The sequence below is a fragment of the Lupinus angustifolius genome, chromosome LG10 (assembly GCF_001865875.1).
Source record: "Lupinus angustifolius cultivar Tanjil chromosome LG10, LupAngTanjil_v1.0, whole genome shotgun sequence".
Lineage (NCBI taxonomy): Eukaryota > Viridiplantae > Streptophyta > Magnoliopsida > Fabales > Fabaceae > Lupinus > Lupinus angustifolius.
Window position 1 is genome coordinate 320,905 of NC_032018.1, and position 19,589 is coordinate 340,493.

At 34.7% G+C, this 19,589-nt stretch overlaps 4 protein-coding genes across 11 annotated transcripts; 2 read left to right on the forward strand and 2 right to left on the reverse strand.

Annotated features, from left to right (window-relative positions):
• Positions 110–4,742, reverse strand: LOC109358182 (probable protein phosphatase 2C 53). Of its 3 annotated transcripts, none has more exons than XM_019602272.1 (5): positions 4,721–4,742; positions 2,954–4,169; positions 2,535–2,852; positions 2,330–2,435; positions 110–847 (listed from the first exon to the last, which is right to left on the reverse strand). In XM_019602272.1, the coding sequence occupies exons 2-5, from the start codon at positions 3,830–3,832 to the stop codon at positions 513–515; spliced, it is 1,638 nt and encodes a 545-aa protein (XP_019457817.1). In that variant the 5' UTR covers positions 3,833–4,169; positions 4,721–4,742; the 3' UTR covers positions 110–512. The 3 variants fall into 3 exon arrangements, with proteins under 3 accessions (XP_019457817.1, XP_019457815.1, XP_019457818.1); XM_019602270.1 differs by lacking the exon at positions 4,721–4,742 and adding an exon at positions 4,363–4,482; XM_019602273.1 differs by lacking the exon at positions 4,721–4,742 and adding an exon at positions 1,300–1,379 and having other exon boundaries at positions 734–847; positions 2,954–4,473.
• Positions 5,971–10,468, reverse strand: LOC109358183 (peptidyl-prolyl cis-trans isomerase CYP57). 2 transcript variants are annotated; one of them, XM_019602275.1, is made up of 10 exons: positions 10,236–10,468; positions 9,946–10,124; positions 9,770–9,871; positions 9,566–9,672; positions 9,305–9,446; positions 8,802–9,030; positions 7,962–8,001; positions 7,060–7,252; positions 6,703–6,843; positions 5,971–6,467 (listed from the first exon to the last, which is right to left on the reverse strand). In XM_019602275.1, exons 1-10 carry the CDS (start codon positions 10,453–10,455, stop codon positions 6,327–6,329), a joined length of 1,494 nt encoding a protein of 497 aa, XP_019457820.1. In that variant the 5' UTR covers positions 10,456–10,468; the 3' UTR covers positions 5,971–6,326. The 2 variants fall into 2 exon arrangements, with proteins under 2 accessions (XP_019457820.1, XP_019457819.1); XM_019602274.1 differs by having other exon boundaries at positions 7,962–8,004.
• LOC109358180 (U-box domain-containing protein 52-like) lies at positions 11,381–16,073 on the forward strand. Of its 5 annotated transcripts, none has more exons than XM_019602268.1 (8): positions 11,383–11,754; positions 12,238–12,320; positions 12,431–12,609; positions 12,861–13,109; positions 13,392–13,647; positions 13,735–13,836; positions 14,152–14,580; positions 14,969–16,073. In XM_019602268.1, the coding sequence occupies exons 1-8, from the start codon at positions 11,670–11,672 to the stop codon at positions 15,734–15,736; spliced, it is 2,151 nt and encodes a 716-aa protein (XP_019457813.1). In that variant the 5' UTR covers positions 11,383–11,669; the 3' UTR covers positions 15,737–16,073. The 5 variants fall into 5 exon arrangements, with proteins under 5 accessions (XP_019457814.1, XP_019457813.1, XP_019457810.1 ...); XM_019602265.1 differs by having other exon boundaries at positions 11,383–11,750; XM_019602266.1 differs by having other exon boundaries at positions 11,384–11,750; positions 12,861–13,103.
• On the forward strand, positions 16,486–17,360 carry LOC109358187 (leucine-rich repeat extensin-like protein 5). The gene has a single exon (XM_019602279.1). It carries the CDS (start codon positions 16,750–16,752, stop codon positions 17,350–17,352), a length of 603 nt encoding a protein of 200 aa, XP_019457824.1. The 5' UTR covers positions 16,486–16,749; the 3' UTR covers positions 17,353–17,360.

Below are 19,589 nucleotides of genomic sequence, written 5' to 3' on the forward strand. Positions count from 1 at the left end.
GGATTGGAACATGGTCCTGGCCATTCACACCATTCCACCACAGACACAATTTCCTAGAGTATGCTTCATTTTGCTACATAATTAGAATAAGCAATGAGGCAAATAATGCTATTCTTGAAAACCACTATTGTCAATTAGCTACTGCTTCTTTATGAACACACAGTAAAACAATATGCAGTAAAATACCTCACAGAGCCTTTGTACCCGGGGGCATAATAATGAATACAACATTTTTGACAAATTTCAAAGGCATGGAACTGATCTCCTATCCCTACAACAATTAGCTAAGATTTACATAGCTCCAATGTAACACAGTGAACAAGGAGACTCAATCAGTAGAGTTCTAGTGAAGGTGGATGAATGTATTATAGTACATAGTGCTATTCTCATTCAGCCAAGAGATGCATGCCCTGGTGAAAAATCAATGGGCAAAACTATATTGGACTATATTAAGCTTTCTATCTTACAATCATCGTCAAACAACCAAAGTGCAGCGGTTGAAGAAATCATCATCATGTCTTGGTCTTAAATTTTCTCTGAGCTTTTAAATCTACTACAATGACAGTGATGTTATCTTTGCTTCCTTTCTGAAGAGCGCGGTTTGATAGGTACTCTGCTGCTGCTTGTGCAGCAGGATCAATTCCCTCTCCCCTCTCTAAGGGTAGTTCCGTGCCATTTTTCTTGTGCCAGAGAAGTAACCGTCTCCGAGCTAGGTCACACACCTCTTCATTCGTCATGACATCCCACAGACCATCACTGGCCAGAATGAGACACTCATCATCTTTCGCACGAGGAAGAAACATAACCTCTGGTTCTGGAATAATCCATGGCTTCAAATATCTATCACCTGAAAGTCACATAAAAGGGTAAGAAATAGTTTCAGCTGAAAATTACAACTGTGTGCTTTTATCAATTGAAGTCTCAAAATTAAACTTGAGTAGTCGGTTTCCATTAGGGCTTTGTTGTAGTAAAGACTACCAAAACTCGATACCGTAACTGTCCTAGAATTACAGGTAATAGGTACAAAAACTACACTGGCTGAAAGAATGACAATAAAGAAATTTGATTTTTATATGGCCCTAAAAACCATCCAGTTTCCACTATCACAATTATTCAAAAACTTATCCTATGTGAAAGTCATTACAAAGAACAATAAGCCAAAACTGTCTTTAATCAGATGTTTATATATTTTTTCAATTAGAAATAAACAAAACAAGTATTTTAATTATGCTTAAGATCTGGTTTAATACAAAAAGGGGCATCATAAAAAGGTGAAGAAGGGAAGCACCGGGGTCCTACTTAATAATTGCCTCTACCAGCAGCCTTTGGCCCGAGAAATAATAAAAACCAAATTGCCATATTTCCTACCAGCTTACAACCTGAACAAGAAAAATAATCACAATCTCTTGCCATATTTAAGAAAAATACTTGTTTTGTTATTGAAGCTAAACTAATAATATACAGGCAGTTAAGTCAATTCGACAAATAAACATAAATCATTCATTTAATTTACCATGCAGTCCTCTTTGGCGTTAGCTGAATAAAATATAACAAAATCAGAATTGTGAAAACCAAATATAAAGTGCAGATGAGTTCACATCTCCAAGGTTTGTATTTTATGTTCTACGCCTTCAATCATTACTATAAACTGACTGAAAAGAGCTATGTAGGTTTATTTGAAAGTTCGGGAGAGAACGGATGAGATGAGAAAAAAATTGTTCTCGATATTTGGATGATTAATGAGGTAAGAAAGGGAAAGGTATGTGGTTACAGGTATAAAATTTCAATACATTATGATCTTTTTTAAGTTACCCAATTTAAGAGGCAAAATCATAAATGGTAAGTTTTAAAAAATAAAAGCAGAGATGTCCCTTCTCATCATTCCACTTCGGAGGGGAATAAAAGTGATTTTGAGGGAGAATGGTTTCTCTCATATTCCCTTCCACTTCATGTTTTTTAAATTTAAACACCCAAATGGGGGAATTATTACTACCATTCATTTTTCATTAGGTATGTAACTACCTCTCACTAGCATACATCTCACCTGTATTTTTAAAAAAGGACGACTCGCGAAAAACTGAATGGAAAAGGTATCCACATTTACAGTATTACCGTATGACTAGAAAAGCATTTTAAGTAATTAAACTTGATCAGATATTGGAGTATATATGTTCAGAGAACACAACTGGTATACGCTTTTCCATTCACAAGATGAGATATAATAACAAATGAATTGAGAAAAGGAAGCAATAACACCAAGTACACAAGTACACATACCAATAGACCATGACATCCAAAATAAAGTAAAAATTGTGATCAAACTACATACCAATAGACCGTGACATTGCAAGAACACCAAATACACGATGTCCATTCCACTGTATCACCTTTCCACCAGCTGCCTCAATTCTTGCATATTCATCATCTCGATTAGGCTACCATATCAAAAGTTCACAACCAAAAATTAATTTCTTCCAATCAGCCAAAATTTTAATTTTTAAAGAGATGTAGAACCTTAAGTAGAAGAAACTTACTTTATGATCCACTGATAAAGCCATGGGTTCTTTGCCACGACAAAGAACCGCTCTTGAATCACCACAGTTTGCGACTATGATATGAGATGAACAGATGATAGCAACAACAGCTGTGGAACCAACAGTTTCTGGAGCAACAGGTTCATTATTAACTTTCCCTCCAACTTCAGCATCAACCTTCAAGAAACAATTGGTGAAAGCTTTCTTCCACTGATCTAGACAACCATCTATGATGCTCCCACTATTGAGACCTTCCTTCACAAGTTCTATTTCCTCGGCCAAGGCCAAATGGATACGATCACGACAATACTTTGCCACCTGAATGAGGAAAGCAAGCTCTAAGTGGAAGGGTAACACACAGAAAAAACTAAAATCATGAGACAAGAATCATGATAAGAAAAGGCAAAATTAAACTTTACCTGAGAGCCACCATGGCCATCATAAACTCCAAAGAAATGAATCATCTGCTGATTGAAACACGTGTTCATTCCATCAAGTACCCGATCACCAATTAGCATTTGAATAGGAATTTTCAAAAATCGAGGTATGGTTGTAACTGCATCTTCCATCTCTGGTCTTCTTCCACACAGAGATATAAATCCCCAAAGTGGTGCATAATCCAATTCAAAAACGCTCCGCCCCACTGTTCCACCTGCTCCTTTTTCCTGCTGATGAAGACCAATTGCAGAAGGCTCAGAGACAGATCCTACATCGGTCTCTTCTTCAAGGCTACCTGCAACAGAAAGGGGTTCACTCATAATATCTGTCTGGACATTTGGCACCAAATCAGCAGGTCGGGCAACAATATTGACACCACATATGCTCTTCTCTATATCTATGGAACATGGTTTCCCGACATCTGAATTAGCCTCAAAATTGATGAACTCCTCCCCACACATGCTACTGTTCTCACTTATTGCCGAATGAGAGCATGAACTATCAATAATCCGATCACCTTCCAATGACAATGAATCATGCTCCTCAACTTCAGGGATTAACTCTTCATCACCAGCATCCAAAGTGCTGCCTTTATTATTGGATATCGTGTCCAACAAAGAAATATCTCCTTCCCTATCCTGTTTGGGCAATGTGACTTTGGCTATACTAACTTCATTATGGCCACTCTCAGAACTTGCAACCGTCTCTAACTTAGTTACAGAATTAGATAACAAACCTGCATCTCCCATTAGCTTAAACCTCGATGCATCCATGTGGGTCGTAGCTATGATTGGATTTTTATCACAGACCGAATTACCTACTCTTAATGGCACTGCAACCGCGAATGACAATTCCTCCATTGAAACCCCGATCTAGGTAGTAAAAAAAGTTACCCTCCCACCCCTCTGGCATCACAAAATCTTTCATACTTCAACTAACAGTTCACCTGTTTTTTGATTGAAAATGAACTTGTAATGTAAAAGGAAGCATTTTTCATTCGAAACGAATCCAGATATGGATGGTGAAAGTGAAATTGAATAGTCAGATCTGGTCAACAAAAACGGATCCAAACTTCCATTTGTGGAACTTTTAACAATGAATAGCTATGCTAACACCCTTTTCAAGCATTACCAACTTCTCCTCTGAACTATTTGTGTATCTATCTACCTTGGTCAAATCTAGTGAGAGGAAAACACCCTGAAACCAAAATAAACAAAATAACAAACTTTATCTACACGGAAACATATTTCACATAAAAAAAATTAAATTCCACCAGTTAAAAAAACAAAGCTTATCTCTAAACACAAGAAAGATAAAAAGAGGTCATGAGAAAGAACCACAGAAAAAGCAAAGTCTCAAGAATCATAAGGAAACCCTAAAAAGATAACACCTTTATTGACACAGTTTCCTGGATCTGAGGCAACACATCATAGCCTCTTCTGCTTAACCCTCTAGTGATTATTATTACTGCCAAGTTCCAACAAAATAAGGTAAAACAAAAAAAACAGTGACTAACTATTTTTTGTTAAAAATGTTTAGTTCCTTCCATTTACACTCTTATTTGTTCCTCTCACTTTCACACCTGAAACCCATGGATGGGAAAAAGGTAACAAAAGCATCATTAACAACAACAAGAAAAACAAGACATGGTTGTTTTTTCCCTTAAAAAATAACAGCTCAGCTAAGTTCCTTTTGTGTATTATATATTTAATAATAAGTTTATGTTATATGATATTATATATTCATACCTGGGGTGGGTGGTGAGTGGATGTTGAGAATTGGTAGAGCAAGAATGAGGGAATAGAGAAGAGAGGGAAACATTACCCTCCAAAATACAAGATGAAAACATAAATAATATTTATTTCAAGAGTAAGTTTTTAAAATTTATTTTTTATTTTCGCCATCAATTATACGGAAATTCAATGGTTCGAATTAGTAAGTAAATTAAACTATTAGATATTCATAAAATTGATGATTAAATATTACCAAAAAAAATTTGTCCTTTTTTTACCTTAAATATTATAAAATTGGATTTCTTTTTCAGGTTGATTATGTGATGGAAATGTTCGGTTGTTATTGATTATATGATGTAACTAATATTATCACATGTTTTACTAATTAAGTATTATGTTATTCAGAGTTACTTGATTAATGATAATAATTAAAGGGAGACCTTTCAAACTTTAATCATAACCCATGAAAAATTATAAACTTTTAGAGAATAAAACTTAATCAAGTCAATCTGTAATGGAAGATCATATTCCACCCTTTTTTCAAAACTATTTATGTATATAAAAATAGAACCATTTTTTCTATATAAACTTGTCTTTCTCAATTGTTTATCCTTTTTTAGCAACTGAAATTAACAAACAGAGTTATAAAGTTGAAAACTTGGAATAAAAATTATAAAAATGAATAAAGAATATGATTTCGTAAGTAGAAAAAAGAGAGAAAAAGAAAAGGAGATAGTGTTGGGTGTGAGTGTAGCAATAGGGAAGGAAAAGAGGAGAGTGGACACATGTCAAATCTTGAAGAACATATTAAAGCCTATCCACCCATCCATCTATTGCATGATGCTTTGCCTTTTCATCCTCCAATTCTATCTCCATATCTAATATGCTTTCAAAGGGAATCCATCCATTATGTTGTGTGTTTTTTTTTTTGATTAACTATAATGCATACACAGAGCAGAAATAGATTTGACATGACTAAACTCAACAACCAAAGACAATATTCACATTTCATCCTCAATCATCATTTCTTTATAGAGTTACATATTGCACAATTTCCTCAACCATGTAAAATCCTACTATTTATGATATTGAAATATCAACCTCTCTATTTCTTAATAAATTTAATACGTGATTTCTTACTATTTCTTAATATATTAAACACGTGATTGCTCAAAATAAATTTTATTTTTTATAATTAATGTGGTTAGAGCACATTTGATTTTATGAAATAAGAAGAAAATGAATTATGAAGTTAGAGATCCAAGTAGCGTCTTAAACCTCCAAAATTCCTGAATACTGATACTAAAAGTATGTGATGATGTTGTGCCAAAATACAAAAAACTCAAAGTAGGTCATTTCACAAACGATTAGTGAATGAGAAGGTTCCTTTCATCAGATCCTCACTATATTGAGACTTGCTTACTAACCCAGAATCTCTCCTCACTCACCAATATCAGCATCATCATCTTCCATGCAACATCTTTCTCAGTTTCTCTGTGAGAAGTTTCCCTACTTAATACATAAGGCATTCCGAGCAATGCGGCTGTTCAAATATCAGAGTTTTCAACAGAAATCAGCTTTGTATATTCACACAGGCATGATGGTCAGGCACATTCAAAGATCAAGTAAGGGATCTCCCAGCCCACTCTCGCTCTCGTCTCTTTTGTTTCGCCTGCATCTTATTGAACTTCTCTTTCCCTTTCTCCAATAGAGGATCATGCACCACATAGTCATTCGGGTCTTCCTTACGAGACATGTGGTCCTGCATATTTACCGCAAAATTTAAGACTATAGAAAGAGGCTAATTACATGGATAGAATCCAACAGGGATCATTTCATGTTGTAATGTGTCTGATTTGAACAGCTTTCTGCATTAAGTGATAACCATTGATTTCGATTGCTTTTCTTATGACAAGTTGCAAAGAGAAAATACAATGATTTCATATCTATGGCTTTTTACAGCTGGCTTTGAGATGGAATGCAAAGATAAAACTCACCTTGCCATCCTGGGGGGCAAATTTTAAGTCAACAACTTTCCAGTCAGACAACTCCTCTTCCTTGCCATCTCCAGATTCACCAGTTGTGGATGTCGTCTTTGCTGATAAAGCATTCTTAAATTTCTCAAGTTTAGCAAGAACCTGAAGATAGAGATTCAAGAACAAGGTTACTAAAGAATACGAATTAAAAATATTGCATTGTTTGTCCATGCCATTGAGATTCGACAAAGTTTTGCATGGCCGTTGATTGCTTAACACAACCTCATCTTTTTCTGGGTTTGAGACCGGCTGCACAGAGATTTGCAACAAAGCACAACATAGGAAGGTAAAAAAATATATAGGAAAATCACAACATACTTCATCTTCACGCCCCTGAAGTCTGCGTTTCTTCTGCTTCTGCAACTGCCTTCCTTTCTCAGCTTCACTCAATAGCTGCATATCTACATCTGCATTAGCCATTCGCTCGGCTCTTGCTTCAGATCCTATACCCTTTTTTCTTAAGGACAACCTATCCACCCTTGGTTGATCTTCATCAACACTAGCATTGGACCTGGCAAGAATAAATCTAACCATTTGCTGAAATTGGGCGTAAACAAGCTTGCTTAAGTAGGAAAGTAAATAGAAAGAAACTCTAATTTAGCGTGAACAAATGTTAAAGCTGCTACTAACATTCAAGTTCCAGACCCGGCTGAGCCAAAGTATTGCTCACGCACAGCAAGCATGAATTAATAATAACCTCCAAGGCTCCAACAATCATTAAGGAGTAGTATAAAATATCAGCATGGATCTTATATACAAAAAATCATCTGATATTTGTTAAAAACGTTTAACATTCGAGAGATTTATAATAGTGCATTATGACATCGTTCCGTCCATATAGCTGACCCCACCTAGTGGGATTAAGGCTTGGTTGTTGTTTATCATTAGAGAAATTTTAGAGGATGAACACAGGACTAAATTAACCAGTATTATCCTTGAATAAATTAAGGACAAAAAGACAAGCACAATATGATTTCATTGCATAGGCACAGTTCCTTATGTGAAGTCCAAGTGACATGCAGCCAAAACACAAGTATGAATAGCTTTGTTGCCCACTGATGGTTGGAAAACATTTAACAAAAAACTGCCTACACAGACATGAGCATAATCATAGATAACATCCTACTTCACTGCCACATTATACAATTTAAAAGATCCTAAATTCGAATTCTATCAAATTATAAACCATTACTAATCAAATATTGATCTTTTATTTTTACCTGGCTGCCGACATATCATGGTCCTTCAGATTTGACCTTCCTGCTTATGAAAATGATCAAGGATGGTGAGACAACAATAGATTTGAATTAGAAAAATATGAAAAGGGAAGAGAAAAGATGTTATTAAGGTGTTCAATGAAATCAGCATTTAAAAGTGTTGGCAAGTTAAACAATTGAAGCATTCACAAATAACCCAAACTTCTATATTTTTATAATTTAAAATACATACCAATAATTGTAATCATTAAATGTCATTATGATAATTAAGTTTACAATAGAAGTGTCTATGAATCTTAAAGGAAAACTTTACTGCATAGTTATAAGACCTGTGCTTATCATACTAAATGCTAGGTGGTAAAAACCAACAGCAGTATAGGCTGAGTATTAAAGAGATGGGGATTAGAATTGGACGAGGGGACACATAAGAGATAGGATTAAGAATGAAAGCATTAGAGACAAAGTAGGAGTAGCACATATTGTGGAAAATATGGTAGAAACGAATTTAGGAGGTTTGGCCATTTGAGGAGAAGACCATAACAGGCCCAGTAAAAAGAGTACATAAGGTGAATGATAGCCCAATAGTTAAAGATAGAGGGTCACCAAGAAAATCTATAGGAGAACCCATTAAAAAAGAGTTTACTTACATATTCATTCTTTGATTTCCTTCGACAAGTGCATGTCACTTTCATTCTACCTCTCCTTTTGCCTTTGATAATTTTCAAATTCTATTTTCAGAATGTTCATTACTAATACTTGTTTCTTTATCTTTACATGTGCAACAAGCATTTACCAAAAAAGGGTGAAAATCTAGAAGCTATAATATAAAGAAAAGGATGGTACCATTTTGCGACTTTGACTTTGGAGGGAGATCGCCCAGCTCCTTCCGCTTTTGGAGTATTTGCAAGCGCATTCTTGAATCAAAATCTGCTTCTTCATCTTCATCATCACCGGAATCGAGACGGGCGAAATTACCACCTTCTGAATCTTTTTGAGACTCTTCTTTCTTTGAGTTTAGCGCATCCCTTACAGATAACTGCATGTTCCTTGTTAATTTACTAGCGGATGAACTCTGCAAAATGAATACAAGAGAGCTTATATGTGTGGCCATTTGTTGTAACATCAGAACCGTTAGGATTTCATTAAAACATGAACTTTTTTCAGGGCGAGATTATCAGAGTGAGTGGGACTCTGGGAACTGTAAACCAAAATCAACTTCCATAAATTATAAACAGATAATATTAAAAAAATTGCAAGTAGTATATGACTATATGTATATCCAACTCAAATGTGTACTGTTGAGCAAAAGTCCTTTTTGAGAATCAGAAAGGAAGGGTCATATTTACCGATTCATTATTAGCAGTTTCTTCCCTGAGAAGACGAGGATCGTTCAAGACATCATGACTGCTCTTAATTTTTTGCTTCACCAATGCTAGTTCCTTTTCCTCAACTTCTGCTTCTTCTCCAAATGAAAGCAAGTTCAATTTTCTGCATTATGAGTTAATAAAAATCAAGCAAGACATTTCTTAAAGACTGATCATTTTCTACAAAAATCACTGTGCTGAGTTCCAAGAAAACAGTTTTCTTAGGTCGAAGGGAAAACTTACTTTATGCCTTTCTTTTTTGAATCTTTATTGTCTGTATCAGATGTAGCTTTAGTTTCAGGCTTCTGAAGTGTTCTTGGAACAATATCTTCAAATGGGTTCCATAATACCTAGAAGAAACTTAGGAAGTTAAATTCCCCCCTCCCTCAAAACAAACTAAAATAATTTCCATGCTGTGTTAATCCAAATCTCAATGACTCAAGCTACCTCAACTGATAAAATCTTTGGGGCGGGATCTAAAGGCCGGTCATTCTTATCAGTTTCAACTTCTCCCACTCTCAAAAGATTATACATTGTATCTCCTGTCACCTGAAAGCAACAAATAATGAGTTAAATCAACAAACCCCCGGACAAATTCACAAATCACCCACCAAACTAGTCACCTTTCCAAAAATGGTATGCTTCCGATCAAGCCAGTCACAACGGTCAAGAGTAATGAAAAACTGACTTCCATTTGAATTAGGCGAGCCAGCATTGGCCATTGCAACTATACCTCTGTGCTTGAATTTTAGACGTGAATGAAACTCATCAGAAAAAACTCCTCCATAAATACTTTCACCTCCTACAAAGTATATAATCAATATGCAAACCCTAGAAGACACATAATTAATCGAAGCTAGGTTTGAATATATAAAGATGAGAAATGAAAAGAGGAAAAAAGAGAGAAAGGTACCAGTGCCGGTGGAGGTAGGATCACCAGCTTGAATGAGGAAATCTTTGATAATACGATGGAAGATGGAATTGTCATAATAGCCATCAACGCAAAGCTGAATGAAGTTTCTAACTGCTTTCGGAGCTTCCTTTGGCCAAAGTTCAATGTCAATTGGACCTCGCGTTGTCTTCAAAACCACCTTCCCCTTCGTCGGCGGTTCTAGAACGTACACCGTCGACATCTTCTTCTATCAATATCTCAACGATTATGCTTAAAGCCCCCATCTCACACACAATTTAAACCCTCACTCTTAAACGACACCCCGTTTTAACATTTTACCCTACAGCCAAAACTTGTATTGTAAATTCACAAACACATTTATTAATATTACTACGTAATCTTAACTCACTTTCTTATCATTCGTAATATGCAGTTTTTAAAAATATTCGAATTGTGTAATGTTCAACTTTTTTAAGTACATTTTCAAAATAATAAGATAATTGAAGTAAAATAAGAAGATAATATTATAACGTTCTTTTTTGTAAAAATAAGAAGATAATGAAAGGAAAATATGGGATAACAAATTACATCATGGTAGAATAATTCTCATACCAAATGAGGTTAACTATGTATATAAATTGAACATATTACAATAGTTTATCAATAAAAAAATTAAAATTAAATTTTTTCTTAATTATCTGTCCTATATTTTTTTTCCATCTAAAAATTGCCTTACCATTCATTGATTTATTATTCTTCCGTCTTCTATCACTCTCATTTATACATATTCAAACCATCAAACTATTTTATGGCTACCATTTTTCTTATTCTTTCTTAAAAGTTGAAGACGAAAAAGAAAATCTACTAACAAAAATATAACCGACTGATAAAATCTATTTGCTTATTTAGTTTGGTCAATCACAATTGAATCATGATAAAGTTTTAATATATTTAGGGTTAAATTTTGAATAAAAATTAAATTTGGTTAATATTTATTCATTATGTTTATATGTGGCACATAATTGATGATTCTTGCCACAAAAAATGAAATTTAAATATATAAAAAAAAAAGGGAAGATTTAAAAAAGGTGGTCCTTTAATAGGGTGAGGCTTGGTCAAAGTGGGAAAACAAAAGAAAATATAAGTTAGAGGATGAGATTGAAACGTTAGCGGTGTCCACAGGTTTTGTTCTTCACTCATCTGCATGCATGCATGCATGCATGAGGGGTTCATTTTCCATCATCATCACACGACGACAACAACAACAACAACAAGAAGAAGAAGAAGGAAAGAACCAAGGTTTTTTGTTGTTTTAGCGGTGGCAGTGGCAAAGTTAGGCACTAGCAGCTGCCACACGTTTAATAACAATAAGGATGTCTTTTCGTGGTGATGAAAGCATAATGCTACCCGTTAACATCACCATGGTGGCTGTTGATAGCGACAAAAACAGTGGTTATGCCTTCCATTGGGCAACTCATCACATTGAAAATTCTATCATCATTGCGGTTCATGTCAAGCACAAAAACATTCCTCATCGTAGGTACCCTCTTTATATATATTATATCTTTCATTTCATATATGTCATATACCATCATGGGAGACCCATTTAGTTATTATCATCATCGGATTTTTTGATATAATCAAGGGTATTACCTCATCGCAAAGAAATAATCTCTTTCGAGTTGTGTGACTACATTCCTAACAAATGTAGTTCTTAGAATCAAATCCTTGATATTTGGCTTAATAGGATATATGGGAATCTGATGACCTTACGCTACTAGAAAAACTTCGTCTTGTAGTAATCCTTAGAGTTGTCATAACATGTATGTTTGTTTCAGAGAATGACATAAATAACCTTCCTTATTTTACATTTCGAAGTATTTGTCCAATATCGAAGTATGATGTACTAATTATTGGTATCCTACTTATTTGTTGTAGACATAATATTACTCGTGGCCTATTTGAATGTCATGATCATTAATGTTTAATTGCTAGTGTTGATGATTATGCATGGTGCATGCAGAGGGGACGAATGTTTGTCGACCTGACGAAGACGATGAAGCTAATGTTTTCAGTCAGATACGTCCATTGTGTAATCCTAATATCGTATGCAATTGAGATTGAAATTCATACTTCAATTTTGTTATAGTACTTTTGAAAGTTGAAAAAAAAATGAAACTTCAACTACTCACTATTGACTTAGCAAGTGAATTCAGGTTAAATTGAAAGAAGCTGTAGTTGATGATAGTGACATTACCAGAGGAATTTTAGAATTTGCACAGAGGAATCACATCCATTGTATCGTGGTTGGTGCACCCTCAACCAAGAACAAGAACTCTTTGACAAGTGTTGGAAAACTAACAGCAAGGTCTTTTACCTTAAGGACTGGAACCAAGTTCAGTACTACATTGCATAGCTTTTTTAATTTCAACTTTTTATCCTTTAATTATCGATTATCTTTTTTTAAACATAACAGTAATCGTCTTAAGATTTTTGTGAAAATTCTTAAGTGAGTTTATGCATAAGGAGCAAGTAGTGTGTATGAGTATCTATATATCATTGATTTGATAAAGTTTGTGAAATAAATTGTGTGTCCCTGCTTGATATTTAAGAGTACTGAATTTCTTATTCTTGTGCCTGTCTCAGAAAACATAAAGAACACCAAAATCCTCAAAAGGTGGCAGAAGCAATAATCAAGGAAGCCCCCGATTATATTTCAGTGTATGTGATTTCGAAAAGGAAGTTAGTGGCAGTTCGACCCGCAACAAGTCCATTGGTAAACGTGGTCGCACCACCTGTGCAGCCACTTCAACCTAATGATTATGAGTCCGAAAATGGAGTAAGGTGTCAAGAACTGAATAATCTTATTGCCTACTTTCCAATAATCATGTTAAAGTAATACTTAGTCTATCATAAGTACTTAAATCATTACTATTTAACATGTGCAAAATAGTGAAATCCATGGTTGAAATGCTCTTATTGTTCAATATGATTTTGACAAAGCTCTTCAATTATTTTGATGTTTTGAAGACGGTCCTTTTTCATACAGGTTTTTTAAGTTAATACTGTTTTTGGTTGAGGATTCTTTGGAAAAACCTACCACATAGGACTAATTTTCTATTTATGTTGAGATTAGTATAAATGATGTCCTAATTCTACTTGATATTTTTGGTTTAGCTACAATTCAAACATGACACAAACGCCGAGAGTACGGAGCACTAGAGAAAGAACAGAGAGAAAACATGCACGTGAGAGACCAAGGATTTCAACAAGCACTCAATCAATGGGCAGCTTTGATCTAACCATTAATAGAGAACAAAGGTTATCATCATCCTCAGATGAAAATAACTCTTCAGGGTCACTTAAGTACGGATCAACGGATGTGATTAAGCACGATATGGATTTAAGCATTGCATCAGATTCTCAATCATCAGTAAGTGCAAAAAAAATGGTCTTTGATAACCAATTATTATTGACTGTAGTGGACCGTATATCGGATTACATGTTTACTTCATTACAGGGAGATGTAGAAGTTGAAATGAAAAAATTGAGGCTCAAACTGAAGCAAACTATGGATATGTATAGCTCAGCTTGCAAAGATGCAATATCAGCCCAAAATAAGGTGAAGTAAATTATGCCTTTGCTATATGAATTTTCTACTCAAGTCCTTCAATCATGGAAGTTCTGATAACATGTGATTTAGGAACTAGATTTCTAATCTAAACATTTGAGTGCAAATCACTTAAGCAATTCGCAACACCTAAGTTTCTACTTTCTCTTTTCTTCTTTCCTTACCTAAATCCCTCTATTGTTAGATCACACATGAGTTACTTTATTATATCTCTAACAAGATGCCTAGTACCCCCTTTAAGGAAGGGTGTTATAGCTTTAGATGGTATTAAGTGAAATGACGCAAAAAGGTACAATATATTTACAGGCTGAAGAGATTAACCTTTGGAAAATGGAGAGGAGACAAAGGTTTAAGGATGTAAGGTTGTCTGAAGAGACAGCTCTTGCAATGGCAGAAAAGGAGAAGGCTAAAGTCAAAGCTGCATTGGAAGCAGCCGAGAAAGCCATGAAGATGGCAGAAAAGGAAGCACGTAGAAGATTGCAGGCAGAAAAGATGGCAAAGAGGGACGCAAAAGAGAAGGACTGGGCATTAACCGCGTTAGCTAGCAAAGAGTTTCGATGCAGAGAATACACCATAGAGGATATTGAAAAAGCTACTGAAAAGTTCTCCCCATCATTGAAAATAGGTGAAGGTGGATATGGACCTGTGTTTAAAGGCCAACTTGATCACACTTCAGTTGCAATCAAACTTTTAAACCCTGAGGCTTCACAGGGCAGGAAGCAGTTCCAACAAGAGGTATGTATAATATATGCATTGTTTCTATATTCAGATATATGAGATATGAGAAATACTTCCCATCGAAAAAAATATATGATATGTGAATTTTGATTAACTTGCAAGAATCCCTCACATAAAAGTCCTTAATTATGACCCTACCATATCAATGAAGCTAAGGTGTAACTTTGTGCATACTCTGACAAGTATGCTTAATTATGAATCTACCATACTCCAACTATAATCTGTTAGAAGAATAACATGTATGGTTATGTTCTCTCTTTCTTTTGAAATTATAAATTATACTGCTTTAATTGCCTGTCATTACTTTGCTATCATGGCTGTGAAACCTGACTTATATGCAGGGATATGTTTACGCAATTTTAAATTTTGTTGCTCAAATGCGTAGGTTGAGGTATTAAGCACCATTAGGCATCCTAACATGGTTCTCCTCCTTGGTGCCTGTCCTGAGTATGGATGCTTGGTGTATGAATACATGAATAAGGGTAGCTTAGAAGATAGATTATTGATGAAAAACAACAGCCCTCCTATTCCATGGCCGAAACGTTTCGAAATCGCTTCTGAGATTGCAACTGCTCTCCTTTTCCTTCACCAAACAAAGCCAGAACCCCTTGTTCATAGAGACCTTAAACCAGCTAACATTCTTTTGGACAGAAATTTTGTGAGTAAAATAAGTGATGTCGGTCTTGCAAGACTAGTCCCTCCTTCTGTCGCGGATTCTGTCACACAATATTACATGACTGCAGCTGCTGGAACCTTTTGCTACATTGATCCTGAGTATCAACAAACAGGAAAGTTAACAACAAAGTCAGATATATATTCCTTTGGGATAGTGTTGCTGCAGATAATCACTGCTAAGCCTCCAATGGGGATTGCTCACCATGTTAAAAGGGCAATTGACAACGGAAGTTTTTCTGATATGCTTGATCCTGTGGTGACTGATTGGCCAGTCGAAGAGGCTCTAGCATTTGCTAAATTGGCATTGAAATGTGCAGAACTTAGCAAGAAGGATAGGCCAAATCTTGCATTAGTAGTGGTACCAGAGCTCAATCGTTTAAGAGACTTTGGATATACGTCACAGAATAATCAGATTAAGAATCGTAGCCATTCACCACGTCCCCCGACACCAAGAAGGAATTCACACTCAATAACATGAAAGATGTGCCAGGTTCGTTCATTGGCTTACTCCATTTTTGCTTAGAAACTTGTTATCCAAGGAACTTCTATACAATGCGTATAGTTGTGTTGTTAATGAAAGTTCCAATAAATTCATGTAATGGAAGGCTTTCTTTCCTATTAGATGCCTAGTAGTCAAAGGCAAGAGTGGAATTTGATGCAAAAATAAGAAATCTAGTTCGTATATAAAGTACAGCATTAATGGTTAAACTATAGGATTCAGGGTGTCATATTCTGCAGTAGAGAAACAATTTAATTGTAATAAACTTTATGATACCTTGTGTTGCAATCAAGTTTTCACATTAAGATTAAACTAACATATTACCAAAATTCTTGCATTGTGACCTGGAGATTATGGGTTCAAATCCTAGAAACATCGTATTTGTCTACAAGGTAAGATTGCGTATATCTATTCTCCCTAAACCCCGCATTAGGTGGAAGCCTCATGCAATGGACTGTCATTTTTTATTATGACAAATCCGATATTGATATTAAAGATACTCACAATTTCACTGTCATACAAGTCCATAATATGCCTAGTTTAATGTACTCTAGGCCTCTAGCCATAGTGCTATAGCTTCCATTACACTGACATATGAATTGCAAGTGAAAGGGTGGCTCATAATCCTAGCTAGCAAAGTAAAGAATAAAGTATAATACTTTGAGTAACCAGAACTGATCCAGAAAAGTTGAATCAAGTATGGTGTAAGGTATAAAGTATAAGCTTCCAATTCCCTTACCATTGAAAGTATGAAGTTGTGTTTTCATGTTATTATTTTTCCTATGTATGGGTCCCCCTTAACGCTGCTTACACTCATGGTATCTAAACCTCAAAATTAAAATAACTCCAAAGTTAGTCTAGACAATGGTTAAGGAAGCATATTTGAATATAGTAGTTTTAAAATCACTTTGGTTCTATTTCTATCTATAAGATCACAGAAGCCAAGGTGATAATAGTCTGTGTTTCTGAATACTCAATCCATTTTAGCTCAAATGGATCATATCAGAAAAAGTAGGGTTCCTTGTATCTTAAAAGTTGGTTTGATGGTGGTGGTGGCATTGTTTGGTAGAGTGAAATCCCAAGACAAAGTTGAAGCACCTACAACTTCAAGTTCAAGTGGTTTACTTTGCATAAGTGAATGTGTCACATGTCCAACAATATGTTCACCACCACCACCTTCACTTGTAACATCTTATTCAAATCGTCCTCCCCCTCCACTTCTAACTTCATACCCTCCACCTCCACCACTTCTAACATCATATTCTCCACCATCATCACCAAGGGTACCTCATTCCCCATCTCAATATTTTCCACCACCCCATAAGTCATTGCTGCCACCTCCAGCACTATTGTTTCCACCACCAATGTCAGGAGCTCCTCCTTCTCCACCACCACCACCACCACCTTTGAAGTCCTACAACTCACAACCATCATCATCAGGTTCAGGTTCAGGACAGCCTAATGTAATTGGTGGACCACATCAGTATCCATATCCTTATTACTATTACTATGCCTCAGGCACATGTTCTCTTTCTATTCATGTTATACCCTTCTTCCTCTTACCATTGTTCCTTCATCAACTATTCTTTTGTTAGTAAGTGGTAACAAAATATTCATAACTTTATCAATTTTTGCTTGAATGTGATTGGTTAGGAATATATTTAAGTATTGGTAGTTTGCTTTGTCCTCAAAATGTAAAAAGTTTCTTTTCACTCTAACTATTCAGTGGAACTAATATTGAAAATTAGTGAAACTAGTAAAAGTGAACTAACATTGAAATTTAGTGGAATTAATAAAAGAAAAAAAGGATTTTGGTTCTTTTGCTTTGTTTTTGGCTAATTTGATCTCAAGTTTCTCTATTTCATAATTTTGATTCCAACACCAAAAAATAAGGACTAGAATTTTTGCTGCGTATTAGGAGATATATGAATATGTTTAATTATAATATTAGATAGCATTAGTTTACTTATTGAACTTTTTAGTCCACCAAAAAAGATGTAGATTGATTATGTATAAATCGTAACACTGAATCTAAATATAAATTACATTATTTTAATTCACCATTTCTCTTTCTTAAAAACTGTTATAAAATTATACTTCAAGATCAATTTAAATTTGTGTAACAACACTATATATTTGCTTCTATTGAGTTAAATGCATAACTATTAACTCAAATTCTTTTTATGCTTAACCACTCTAAAATTATCTTTTCCTCATTCTCATTGTCCACTAAAGTAACAAAAATATTCAAATTAAGATATGAAAATAAGTACTGCAAATTCAAAATGAGGACATATCAAATTATGAAATGTACTCAATTATCCTCCATTGATCTTGTGATAAAATAGATATCACAAAACTCAAGAAATTAACTAAAAATATAATACTTTTACTCATAAAAAGGAAATTCAAGAAAGAGATCTCTTATCTATGAGTAAAATTATTGTATTTCTTATTCATTTGTAAGGGACATCTTGACCTTATATAATACAGTCATGGTGTAAGTAGTTATATAAGAGTAGCCAGAAATAGAGAGCTGCAACAAGTGAATGATGTTTGAGATGGAATAAGAACAGAAGTTGTTATATTATAAGTGGTAAATGGGATTCTCAGGTTTGAAGATGTATACAAGTAATACAAGAATGGACAAGCACTGGAAGGAAGTGTTTGTTCTTCGGGCATCACTATATACTAGTATGTATAATATGATAATGACTCATGAGTAATATACTCATGTTCTTACCAAATCACAACTTACAAACAAATGCAATGGACAATGTCACTGCTATAATGTGAAAGTTTTATAGTGACATGCAAACAACAAAATATACTAGTATATAACTCCTAAGCACATGCACAAGAATTATTATCAACTTCTTCACCCTTACTCGTAAAGCACATGCACAAGAACTAGGGCTTACTCAGATTGCAAAAACATTATGTCTTTATTTTTTAATTAATAATTATAAGTATGTGATATTGTTTTATACTATTTCTTGTTTTCAAATAAGATGGAACGAAAAATATTAACGAGTGGTAGGTGTTTATTTCTTTCAAACATGGATAATGGGTCTGGTCACTTTCCAACTTGTATCTGTGGTAGACCTAGGCACTTTCCAACTTGCAGCTATATTGGCCCTATAAACTACGTGTTGATCATGATAACTCATTGCACAAAATGAACCAATCTTGGCATCTTCTGTCTCCTAATACAACTCAATTTTCCCATGTGCTCGATCTTCACAAATAATTATTCCCTCACTAAGATATTTTCCTTCAAATTGATGTCCCTTATTGGATGCCTGATCACAAATAACAATTGGGTGGTTCAAGAGATAGAGGCTTTTTTATAGTACACCTTCTGTATAACCAAGTAGAAATGGACTTTATACCAGATTGATTTGTGAAGAAGAATCATAATCAAAAGTGACATTTTCTGTTTTATTGTTTTCTTATATCTTTCTAACTGATTAAGTTGTGCCTTAGATTTTAGGTAGCTACATGTTTGGAAGCTAAGAAACTATGTTTCTTTAGTATATATTAGCTCAAGGTTAATTTGGCATCATAAATCATGGCATTTTTTTAGCATTGAGCGAGTGGAATAGCTAATAGGGAGTTCATAGAGTCCTGCTTTGTAGTTATGTTATATATTTCGGGAACTTTTTCGCCCATGGTTTTACCTAACTCAAAAAGATTGTCTCAAAAGTTTCTATGGTCCCAAATAAAAATAATCTTCCATGCATAGACAAGATCGACCTACAAAACAGATTACACTATTATATAAGTGTTATTGTTAAACGTTTTTAAAGTAAAGTTGATATGCAATAGACTA